At 37.3% G+C, this 12396-nt stretch overlaps 1 protein-coding gene across 1 annotated transcript in view; it reads left to right on the plus strand.

Moving 5' to 3' along the window:
* The window catches only part of ZBTB11 (zinc finger and BTB domain containing 11), a 31044-nt gene extending 21328 nt beyond the window's left edge, over positions 1–9716 (plus strand). Inside the window, exons 6-11 of the mRNA XM_019648344.1 lie at positions 1334–1579; positions 3053–3197; positions 4123–4240; positions 6578–6736; positions 6842–7017; positions 7535–9716. Of these exons, the coding sequence (XP_019503889.1) occupies positions 1334–1579; positions 3053–3197; positions 4123–4240; positions 6578–6736; positions 6842–7017; positions 7535–8052 (1362 nt within the window). The 3' untranslated portion in view covers positions 8053–9716. The remainder of the gene's footprint in view (positions 1–1333; positions 1580–3052; positions 3198–4122; positions 4241–6577; positions 6737–6841; positions 7018–7534) is intronic.
* The last annotated feature ends 2680 nt before the right edge of the window (positions 9717–12396 follow it).

A 12396-nucleotide genomic window follows, 5' to 3' on the forward strand; every position in this document is an offset into this window, starting at 1 on the left:
TCAGTTATTTGCGATGGTAGAAGAACATTTCCAGATATTAAAGGTCTGGAAAGTTTTACTTCTCAAACTCCCTTTCTCAGGAAGCTATTGGCAGAGGTGTTCCACTAAAATGAGCAAAACATGGGAAACTTGGGGTCCAATTCTACAGAGTTTCAAGTGTAGGAAACAACCAGCCTAGGTTGGAACCGGACATAATGCTTTGATAGAGATCTCTGGTAAGGTCATGTGTTTATTTGTGTTTTTTTTTATTGGGGAACAGCCATGGTCATTGGTTACACATTGCTTTCATGCTACAATAGCATAGTTGACTCTTAAGGAGGGTGCAGCTCACAGTGGCCCATGCAGGGATCAAACTGGTAACCTTGGCATTGTCAGCATCATGCTCTAACCAACTGAGCTAACCATTCATCCCTAGGTGATGTGTTTTAAATCTCCTCTTAGTGAACAACCGAGGGAAGGGTTTGGTGATGAATTAGAAGTAAATACAAAGACAAGTAAGCAAAAAAGAAAACAGAAAGAAAGAGAATCATAGTGTACTATATGGCTCAGCTATAGTAACATTTATATCATCCAAATATTGTAAACACTGAAATTGATCAATTGAAATTATGCTATAACTACAATATTGAGAAAGTAGGGTAATGAGAAGGATTTTGCATATATGTAGGGAGGGGTGGGGTGAAGGAGAGTGTCGTTGTCCATTATTCCTGTGACTTAGACTTATAAAGATAAGCATCATGAGAGTCAAAAAAAAACAACAAAAACAAACAAAACTGGAAGAGAAAGTGGACCAAGAGACGAGTTTTATTTATTTTTAAAAAAAATAAGTCTTGTAGATGGTGAGCATATATAACTTTGATTGATTTCATGAATCCCCAAGAACTACAGTATAAAATCCAAAGACCATCACAGTTTCATTTTTCTGCTTTTCCCAACCCCTATATTTGCTCCACCTAACAACCATTATTAGCACTCCTATAATGTTAGCATTCTTCTGTCTTTGTGTCCTACAGTTCCTTCAAGACAGACCTAGCTTCCTTGATGAGATCTACCTTATTGCTCGGGTTACTCTCTCTCCCTTAAATATTTCACCTTTTTTAACGTATAAATCCGGTTTCTGTGGTTAGATTATAAACCGCTCCAGAGTGGGGGGCTGGGTCTTGTCCCTTTCATCTTTATAATCTGATACCTAACATACTGTCTTTTACATAGTATATGTGTTTATTGATTTACATAATTGTAACAAATGCGATGTTGAAATATGAGTCGAGTTTCACTTAACATTTATAATGGAATTACGGTTAGACAGAATTTTGTTTACTTTTTCTTTCAGTTGTGTAAAAAACAGTTTCAGTACAGTGCCTCCTTGCGAGCACATCTTATTCGACATACCAGAAAAGTTGCGCCCACTTCATCCTCTTCCAATTCCACATCTACTGAGGCATCAGGAACATCGTCTGAGAAGGGCAGAACCAAACGAGAATTTATATGTTCCATATGTGGAAGGACATTACCTAAATTATATTCTCTTCGAATACATATGTTAAAGCACACTGGTGTAAAGCCACATGCATGCCAGGTAAAGCCATACATTTATTTTATTATAAAGAAGATTGGAACTTAACTGCTGATGAGACTGGTTAATTCTGGAGTCACCCTCACTTTTATAAAATCTCACAGGGAATTCTGTGACATTTTTAGTTTGTTGCCTAGGTAAAGGGTGATTCCCAATTATGTTAATTTGCTGTTTAATTTGTTGTAATTTAAAATGAATCTATTTAGAGTGTTTGTGAAACTTACTAGGATTCAGAGGATATAGTGGGTGAGGATAACCAGTTCATCATCCCAGTCATCCCGTAACCTTAAGCAGGACCAACCTGGACTCGAAGGAAGACAGGGTTCAAATGAATCTCCTTTGCAAAAATCCTGCCTAAACTATGTATCCTTCTTTCTGAGGACTGAGGTTACCTAAAAATGCCAAAATATGACTCCTGGGTATAAACAATATACCCAGGGCAACTTTGGGCTATTCTCTCTGTCTCTCGTTTTTTTGTTTTGTTTTAGCTTTTTGTTGTATGATAATAGGATATAAGAGAATAGAATAGGGCCAGCCAAGTGGCTCAGTTGGTTAAGAGCTCGCTCAAGAGTTTGAGCTCTGAGCAACAGCGGTTCGAGTCCCGGCCTGAGCTGAGCAGCCGCTGAGCTGCCAACAGGTGTCAGGATGGCTCAGCTAAAATAAATAAATAAATAATAAATAAATAAATAAATAAATAAATAAATAAATAAATAAATGAATAAATAAATAAAAAAAATAAAGAGAATAGAATAGATCCTCTTGTACCCTTCATCCGGATTTGGTAGTTATCAACACATGGTCGCTTGTGTTCTATATATACTGTCATTCACTGCCCTACTTCTCCCTCCCCTCAATTATTTTGAAGCCAAGTCCTGAGCATCATTTTATTCATTTATTCATTTAAACTAAGTATTAACTGGGCCTCTGGTCTTCTAGTGTAGCACTACTTAAAATGTGTGGACTACGGAAGTACAGAAATGGAGAATGAGCATTTAGAAATGGTCATGGCAATTGGATGATATTATGACATTTTTATTGTGTTTAACAGAAATCTCTTCCCAGTGGATTGGGAAAGAAAAAAAAAACTGGTCTGTATCACAGAGTATGAGAAGCACTGTTCTAGTTGGTGAAAAGGAAATGAGTGTATTTTCTTGATTAAGCTCCCATGTCACTATTACTATATAAAATGTAGTGTTTGCCAATCTCACAAGGACAACATGAGGTTCTTTTGTGCTCCTTTGTGCTCTGCCAGTGATCACATGGGTGTAAGAAAAATAGGCAGTATTAGTTAAGTACTGAATTAGAAGATGATCAACCAGTTCATATCTTTGGCATTTGTTTCAACTTTCGCTTTGTATTGTTTATAACTTAAGTTTTTTATTTAAAATGGTATATTGGTTTCTCTGTCTGCATGCTCCAGAAAGAGCTCCTATCTTCTTTTCTGTTTTACTGGTTTAAACACCTGTGCTGTCTTAGGTTTGTGGAAAGACTTTCATCTACAAGCATGGTCTAAAATTACACCAGAGTCTCCATCAATCACAAAAGCAGTTCCAATGTGAACTATGTGTTAAGTCATTTGTTACCAAACGGAGTCTTCAAGAACATATGAGTATTCACACAGGTAATGAGAAATATATATTGACATAGTTCCATATTACATATTTTTAATTTACTATTGATTATGCTGTGATTATTTCAGAATTGTATTGCTATACTAATGGCTCTATGTGTATAGTTTTTTATTAATGAAGGTAAAGTTAAAAGGTGTTCTTAAGTCTAGTTTTAGAGCTCTTTGTATAAAAATATTCATTGTTTCCCTCAGTGTGGAAAAATGTGTACTGACTATTAAATCATGCATAATTTAGATCAAGGCACCTACAGAAATGGTCATTCTTTTAAAAAGTTAAGCTAGCTATGAGTCACCGGCGACGGCGTAGGCTGCAGCTGCTGCTACAGTGGGTTGCCATGGGCTACCGTGTGTAGCCAGCAGCCAGCGTAAGTGGCCAGCAGCCGCCATGAGCGGCCGTCCAGGGGCCGGCGACTGATCTGCCTTGCCCGGGAAGAGCGCAATGATGGTGTCAACTTGGGCCAGTGAAGCAACGTCCTCCACAACTAGACTAAAGAACAAAAAGGACGGCAACTTGTCTGTTCCCCTTCCCCCAATTCCCCAATAAAAATCCTTAAAAAAAATTAAAAAAAATAAATTAAAAATTAAGCTATAGGAAGATGTAACTGTCAGCATGGTATGTAGCTTATAATTATGTGGAAATGGCTGATTAAAGGGTAGAACTTATATTCAACTCTATACTATTATCCAGATGATTATGAAAGCATATCATATTTTTTAGATAGTAGTAGCCTTGCTAGCACTAGAGAGGAAAAAAAACAAGGATTTTGACCTGGTTTATTCTTATTCTTAGAAGGAGGCTGCCAAATGTTACAGATTAGGTGTCCCCTTGATAAAATAACTTCTGAAATATGACATAAAATATTCTATTGCAAGAGCACTTGATTGCTGGATCTGTGACATGGTTTTATTTTTATAGGGGAGTCCAAGTACCATTGCTCAGTTTGTGGAAAGTCTTTTCACAGGGGCTCTGGACTCAGCAAGCACCTAAAGAAACACCAGCCAAAGCCTGAGGTTCGAGGCTATCATTGTACTCAGTAAGTAATTAATATGCAAACCACTCAATTAATTTCATTTTGTTCTCACTTGGTTTATTTGAAAGTTGTTTCCAAAGAAAATATTTGAGGTGACTATAATTGATAACATTATATAGTATAATTAAAATTTGCTAAGAGAGCAGAACTTAAAATGTTCACACACAAACACACTGACACACATCTGAAGTGATGGGTGTGTTAATTAACTGGATGGAGGGACTCCTTTCACAAATGTATATATATATCAGATCACGATGTACACTTCAAATATCTTAAAATTTTATTTGTCAGTTATATCTCAATAAAGCTGGGGAAAAATATTTGAAGATAATGTTAAACTGTTACTTGTTTACTTTTGATTTGAATCACTTTTTTGCCTACATGTTGCTATTTATGATTTTTTGAAGTTTTATTTAGATATAAGTCACATACCATACAAATCACTCACTTAAAATGATTTAAAGAGATTCTTCAACTGTGGTACCTGGGGATGAGGACTGTGGGAAAGAATGGCCCCTGGGGCCAGCCAGAGTTTCTTTCTAGGCACTTTCTCTGAAGTGCTGGGCCTTCTGCTAGTTTCTCCTTTCTTCAGACTCCTTTCCTTTCTCCCTCTTTTCATTTTCCAAAGCCTCCTGAAGTCTCTTTTATAATTGAGGTAAAATTCACATAACATAAAATTCATCATTTTAAAGTGCACAATTCAGTGGCTTTTAGTATATTCACAGTGTTATGCAAGCATCAGCACTGTCTAATTCCAGAATGCTTTCAATACTCAGCCAGGCAGTTTATAGCTCTGCCTTGGCTTTCTCTTCCTGTTTGTACTGAGTCAGCCAGAGGTGAGAGCTTAGGGCCTCTTCAGGTCTTTTCTGAGCATGTGCCCAGCCCTAGGTAACTGTGTGGACTTCTAGATTCCTAGGAATATGTGAGAGTTTTTCAAAGTCCCTATTATGCTAAGTATTTCATTTCCCAGACTTTCTTCCCAATCTTTTGGTTTGTATGTTGTTTGTACCAAACTATTATTCCTTGCCCCAGGTGGCAGTGGCTAATACGTTTGCCTTTAAATGTTTTTAGCAAACTCCTCCTTTCCTCCAGCCCTCAGCCTGGAGGAGTTAGGTGAAATAAAGGCAAGCCCTTTGAGGGGATCCACCCTTCAGGGAGTCACCAGATAGATCAAAACACACAGTCACAGTTCTTTGGGAATAAGTCCCTCTGGCACTAGGAACCCATAGCGCGAATACAAGCCTTGCCTTGTCAGAGCAGGGGATAGGGGGCAGGGTAAGGCCAGATGCCACAAAGCTCTCTTACTGAGATTCAACTATTCTTTTTTTTTTTTTAGCTGAGTCATCCTGCCACCTGTTGGCAGCTCAGCGGCAGCTCAGCTCAGGCCATGAATCGAACCGGCTACCCTGTTGCTTAGAGCTTACACTCTTGAGCGAGCTCTTAACCAACTGAGCCACTTGGCCGGCCCTTAACTATCTTTTTCTTGACTATGTTTGCCTGGTCACTGTAAACTTCTAATTAGTTTTCAGAATTTCAATAAAATTGATTCTGACAGTTTTTGCCAATTTGTCCACTGCTTTTATGGAGGGATGGGATTTAGGAATTCCTTATTCTTACATATTGTCGATGTCACCCTAATCAGTATTATTTTAAAATATCAAAATATTTTTAGTTGTAAGTGAAGGAAAACCCAACCCTAAACTGGCTTGAATGAAAGGTAAAATCAAGGACTCTGGTTTAATGTTAACTGGATTTAGATTCATTAGCATCTGGTGACTCTGAGACTCCATCTGGACATGGCAGGGGCAAAGGTTTCAGCCTCATATTCTCTCAACCCCCAAATTGTCGAGCTGCTTTTCTGGTATTTCCTATAAAAGCCCTGACCCCCATTGGATCTGATTAAGTCATATGGACATCTCTAAATCAATCACTATGGCCAAGGGAGTACTGTGCTCTGCCTGACTTAGGTCTGAATCAGTTGCTCCATCCTTTTATGGTCAAGGGGGAGGCCTGCTCCCAACACATGGACAGAGAATGGGAAGTGGTAAAAATGGAGATCAGATGGGGTTGAGGGAGAGACAGAAAGTAAATGTCCTGTGTTGTAACCTTTGAGAGCTCCATATGATTCTTTCTAAAATGTTTCTGGTGTCTGGAGCTGAAAGAACTTAACACTCCTGCAGCCTTATTGCAAGATTGGGGTACTAGTGAATTCTTCTAATTTAAATTGGGGTCATCTTGTGGAGTTCTAGAAACCCAAGAATATACTGAACTCTTGGAAACTTGTTTTAAAAGAATAATAAGATGATCCAGTTGGGTGATTTAATTTTATTATTACAGATGTGAAAAAAGTTTCTTTGAAGCTAGAGATCTTCGCCAGCACATGAACAAACATCTTGGTGTGAAGCCATTCCAGTGCCAGTTTTGTGATAAATGCTATAGTTGGAAGAAAGATTGGTATTCCCATGTGAAGTCTCATTCTGTCACTGAGCCTTACAGGTGGGTAACTTTGAGGAGGATCTGGACTTAATTGAGATACATATGTACTTGGATTAGTTCTTATGGATACTGATGCTTTTAGGCTTTTTTAAATCTCTATTGTAGATGTAATATATGTGGCAAAGAATTTTATGAAAAAGCGTTGTTCAGAAGGCATGTGAAGAAAGCTACCCATGGGAAAAAAGGGAGAGCAAAGCAAAACCTGGAACGGGTGTGTGAACGCTGTGGAAGAAAATTCACTCAGCTGAGAGAGTATAGGAGACACATGAACAACCATGAAGGTAACAACACATGTAACATATATTATCGATAGATATAGAACAAAAGCCAATCCAATGGTGATTCTCCCTTTGTCAGCCCTCCTGTCTGTTACCTCACCTTCCTTGATAAGAGATTTATCCTATATCATGGAAGATTTTTTCAAGTGATAAAGGTGATCCTAAACCTGATTTAGTGAGCTTAATATTCTCTAGCAACATTTTTATGGACAACTTGGAGTCTCTGTTTCCTGATCCTACAATTATAGGATTGCTGTGAAGGTTAAGTGAGACTATACACGGAAACTCAGAATTGTCTCTCAGTAACCTTTATCCACAGACACATCTTTTGAGAATTACAGTGCAGAATCTGGTTTGTTCTAAGGTAATCGATGGGTCCTAAATAAAGGATTGCCATAGTCAAGATAGAAAAGCTTATGGGCTACTGTACTTAAAGAAAAACATTATTTATCAGGCCATTTTAGTATATTTTAGTACTTGCACCTCACCAAACACACCTCTCCTTTTCTTTTTTTAATAGGGGTTAAGCCATTTGAATGCTTAACATGTGGAGTAGCTTGGGCTGATGCCCGATCCCTAAAACGCCATGTCAGAACACATACTGGTGAGCGGCCCTATGTCTGTCCGGTATGTAGCGAAGCCTACATAGATGCTCGAACACTCCGTAAACACATGACAAAATTCCACAGAGATTATGTGCCTTGCAAAATTATGCTGGAAAAAGATACCCTTCAGTTTCATAACCAAGGAACTCAAGTGGAGCATGCTGTGAGCATCTTAACAGCAGACATGCAGGAACCTGAAAGCAGTGGTCCTCAAGAACTTGAGACTGTGGTAGTGACAGGAGAAACTATGGAAGCTCTGGAAGCCGTTGCAGCTACCGAAGAGTATCCGTCTGTATCTACACTTTCTGACCAAAGTATTATGCAAGTGGTTAATTATGTGTTGGCACAACAGCAAGGACAGAAGCTCTCTGAGGTTGCAGAAGCTATTCAAACTGTTGAAGTAGAGGTGGCACATATTTCAGAAGCAGAGTGAATATAGTAATGGAGATTGAAAAAGTGCCATCTCATGTATACTGAACTCACAGAACATTTGTTTACAGTACTGTGTGTCTCTCCACAGGGAGTTTTTATGTCAAGACTCTGGGCTGTTCGGTGATGTTTCAACATTTCTGAATGGTTTGTCTGGGTTCTGTAGAAAAGTCCATTTACTTTAAAGGAATTGAAAGCAAATCTGTTTGATAGCAGTGGTTTATCATGGTATACTTTTTTTGAATTGTTTGTAAAGGACTGTAGTAAATGAAAAACTACATTTTCATTTGCATTTTGACCTTATTATATACTTTGAGTTTAAAAGGCAGCACCAATCAGCTTTTCTTCATTTTTATTCTCAAAATATAGAAGTTTTGTGATTTCATTTGCCATTATGGATTTTAAAAATTTTAATATAAAGCATTTTAGTAGGATGCATAGGTATATTACATTTTTTAAATGCTTCAGATCTGTGATTCTTGACTTACTATTTATTTTAAGCCCTTATAAGTCAGGGATTCTTTATTTAAAGCACTTAATGTTGTAATCAAGTTTGCACAATATTCTTATCTATCTGAGGAACCCTTAAATGAATAGCTGATTTTTTAAATGCCATTAAAATGCATGAAATGCCTATTAAAGCCTTACTGTATTATCTCCTCAAGGCAAGTAAATTGACCATGAGCAAAGAACCCCGTTATTAAGTACTGTGGATGGGAAATTCCTCCTTGATAACATAGGGACAACACATGGGAGGGAAGTAAGGATCTCATTCTTTTACTGACGAATGACAAGTTAAAACTAGGTTTGGTATGTTTGCAGCTTTTGTATCATGTTTAATTGTTCAATTTTGTTGAAAAACTGCATTTTAGAAATAGGATAACAATATAGATATCTACAGTGGTCCTGTAGATACCATATAATTGTCAAGTAATTTCAGAATTCTGGAAAGTCTTTAATTTAGCCCTTATTATAGTATACTACTTAAAAGAAGTTAATTGATTATGGTCTACCAACTTGTTGAAAGTAAATTATTTTTAAAAGTTACCTGAGAATTATATTAATTTGCGTGTCTGCTTTTTAAATTCCCACCTCTTTAAGCTGTCCAATTTTCTGATTGTTAAAATAACCATGGGGAGATGCCATATTTCTCTCCTGGAAAACTACCACTCAAGCTATAATTGTTAAAAGTAAACTTTTAAGTATTAAAAGCAAATATAAGGTATAAACAAGATATAAGTAAATCAAATGTAAATCATTCCTAAAGCACAAGAAAAGAATGTGCCTTGATGTATATATATTAAGATACGCGTACTTATTTCATTTACTTTAAAAATGGCTTAATAGAAAAAAGAATAAATGTGATGCCATGCATGCATTATACCTGCATATGTAATATTTGCATTTGCAAATTTCTTATTTCAATACCTGTGTGGCTGACTTTCAATTTGAAGTGAATTGACATACAGTCTATGACTTTATAATGGCTGTTTGTTTATTGTATTTTTCAGTTAGTGAAAATGTATTTCAACCTGACTAAAATTTGGAATTGTGTCCTTTATGTTCCATCCTCACCATTGTTATTAGATTTAGTTAATTGTATATGACCATTAATGTATGTCATAAATATGTAAATAAAAGATGTTGAATCTTGTTTTAAAAGCATAAGCTTTGGAGTTGAATGGGTTACTGTTTTCCATTTATATGGGTTATTTAATACGATTAAGTTATTCCAGTTTTAAAAGGAAGGGGAATTGAACACATTAAAAAATAACCATTGGGAAGGACCGGCCGAGTGGCTCAGTTGGTTAAGAGCTTGCTCAAGACTGCGAGCTCTGAGCAACAGCGATTTGAGTTCCATCCTGAGCTGAGCAGCCACTGAGCTGCCAACAGGTGGCAGGATGGCTCAGCTTAAAATAAATAAAATGAATAAATAATAACCATTGGGGAACACATAATATTAAAACTTATTTATTTTTTTTTAATTGGGGAATTGAGGGAAGGGAACAGACAAGTTGCTGTCCTTTTCTTCAGTCTAGTTGTGGAAGACGTCGCTTCATTGGCCCATGTTGGTATTATCATTGCACTCCTCCCAGGTGAGGCAGATCAGTCGCCGGCCACTGGACGTCTGCTCATGGCTGCTCACAGCAGCTCATGCTGGCTGCCAGCCGCTCACACCAGCTGCCAGCCACTCAGTAGCTTACGGCAGCTCACTGCAGCTCCACTGCAGCCTATGCCGTCGCCGGCGACTGACGGCAGCCCAGCTCCAGGTCGAGCTGTTGTTCACCTTCTTAGCTGTAGAGGGCACAGTATCACTGGCCCTCATGTGGGATCCGAACTGGGGCTCTGCTGCTAAGAACTGGCGTACCAAGCCAACTCCTAACCAACGCGCCACTCTGCCAACCCTTGTTATATTCTATTAACTATTATTTTAGTAGTTAGCTTAGATATCACATTCAATCCTTAGCACAGTTTTACTTATGGGCATACACTTTATGAGCTGTAGAGCGATGTAAGTTCAGGTATATATCAACTACATTCAACAGATGTGGGAACAGACAAAAGAAGCGAAAGTTTATCAACTCTCATACCAATGGCACTTACCATTATACAGTCAGGCTTGATGCAAATATCCTAGTTCCCCTTGAAAACCCTCTCCTGACGCAAATATCCTAGTTCCCCTTGAAAACCCTCTATGGATTTTCAGTCATCTGACTTACCTAAATTATGGCAAGAGGTTTTTCTTAAACTTTAAAGGTTACGCTGTATATATTTGTCAATTTTTTTTGGCTGGGGAACGGGGCTCCTTAGCATCTACCATTTTTCCACGTACCTATGTCCACACCCCATCATATGGGATGCTTCCATTTCTTCCATTAATTCAGCCACTGCATTCCTTAGCAATGCCTCTCACTTGTTACTTCTATCCCATTACTGCTAATCACTGTTATCATATAAACTCATACATGCAGCGTACTACCAGTGTTTTGAGTTTCTTAGCTGCCATGCTTGCCCTATTTTCCTTTCTGTCTTACACACATTACTTCCAAATTAATATTTGAAACTGCCCTTTATCTTGGAAGTCCCCGGTTTTCTAATGGCTCTGTGAATATAGCAAACAAATCACAATAGGAATGAAAGTATGTATGTGACAAGAATTTTATCGTAATTCTCCATTTCATCATGGTGGCACTACACAGTACCCCTTATTTTAAGAGTTGGCATGGAATAGTAAATGTTTCTTAAGTTACTCTTACCAGAGAAAGGCCCAGTAAGTCATACATATGATTCCCAATTTTTTTCCTTGGAGCATTACATAGACAATGCCTATCGCAGAATTCAAATAGGATAGAATAAAAAGAAACACTTTTTTAGAATCAGGTGGGCAAATGACACTTTCTTCTCAAAGTGGCCCTTTGAAAATAACCGCTTCAATCTTGTTTGGGGAAATTTGCTGGTATTAATATATACTGATTATTGTCCACACACAGCATTACAGTAATGTTAATATTATAAAAGGGGGGAGCATATCCAACTGAGTATTACTTATATTGATGGTGAAGCGAGGTACCTTTTGAATCAGTCATACCACTGCTCACCCTTTGATTTCTAAAAAAATAAACTTTATTTTCTTAGAGCAGTTTTAGGTTCATAGCAAAACTGAGTGGATAAGTACAGAGTTCCCATATGATCCATGTCCCCATACATACACCTTTTCATTCTCAATTGCATCTTCAGTTAATTTGCTTTAATCATCTGCAAATATTTTAACATCTAATTAGTACTTGCATTCTTTCAATGTTACTTTCTTTGCATTACTTAAGTGTTCTGCTGCTTGTTTTGATCTCTTTTCCCCTAGGGTATAATAGGTTATATATTCTCTCAATATATATTATATAGAAACTTAGTTTTATTTTCAGTTATGATTACATGGATTCATTCAGTTTCCATTGACCTATTTAAGTTTCACATCAACTATGATTTAGTTATGGAATTCTAAAAGCAGGAATAAAATAACTCCAGGTGTATGACTAGCATGAGATCAGAATGTTAGATTTTGAGTGAAATTCACTTGCAGTGTATTTGGATAACTTATCAGTGATACAGATATACAAGAGTTCAAGTAACTGTTCTTGCAGTCAAGTTATGGTGGTCATCCTTGATATTTACATAGTACACAACAGTTTTCATATTTTCTAAATATTAAGCAATTGAATTCAGTGGATACTGTAGACAAAATGTTCCCAAAGAGGACTTACTCTTAGAAAAAGATTTAGGATAACAGCACATTTTTATTATATAAAAAAGTGCACAGGTATGAATAAGTTCTATGTCCCTGTGCAATAAT

Source organism: Hipposideros armiger, unplaced genomic scaffold (assembly GCF_001890085.2).
Source record: "Hipposideros armiger isolate ML-2016 unplaced genomic scaffold, ASM189008v1 scaffold_125, whole genome shotgun sequence".
NCBI lineage: Eukaryota > Metazoa > Chordata > Mammalia > Chiroptera > Hipposideridae > Hipposideros > Hipposideros armiger.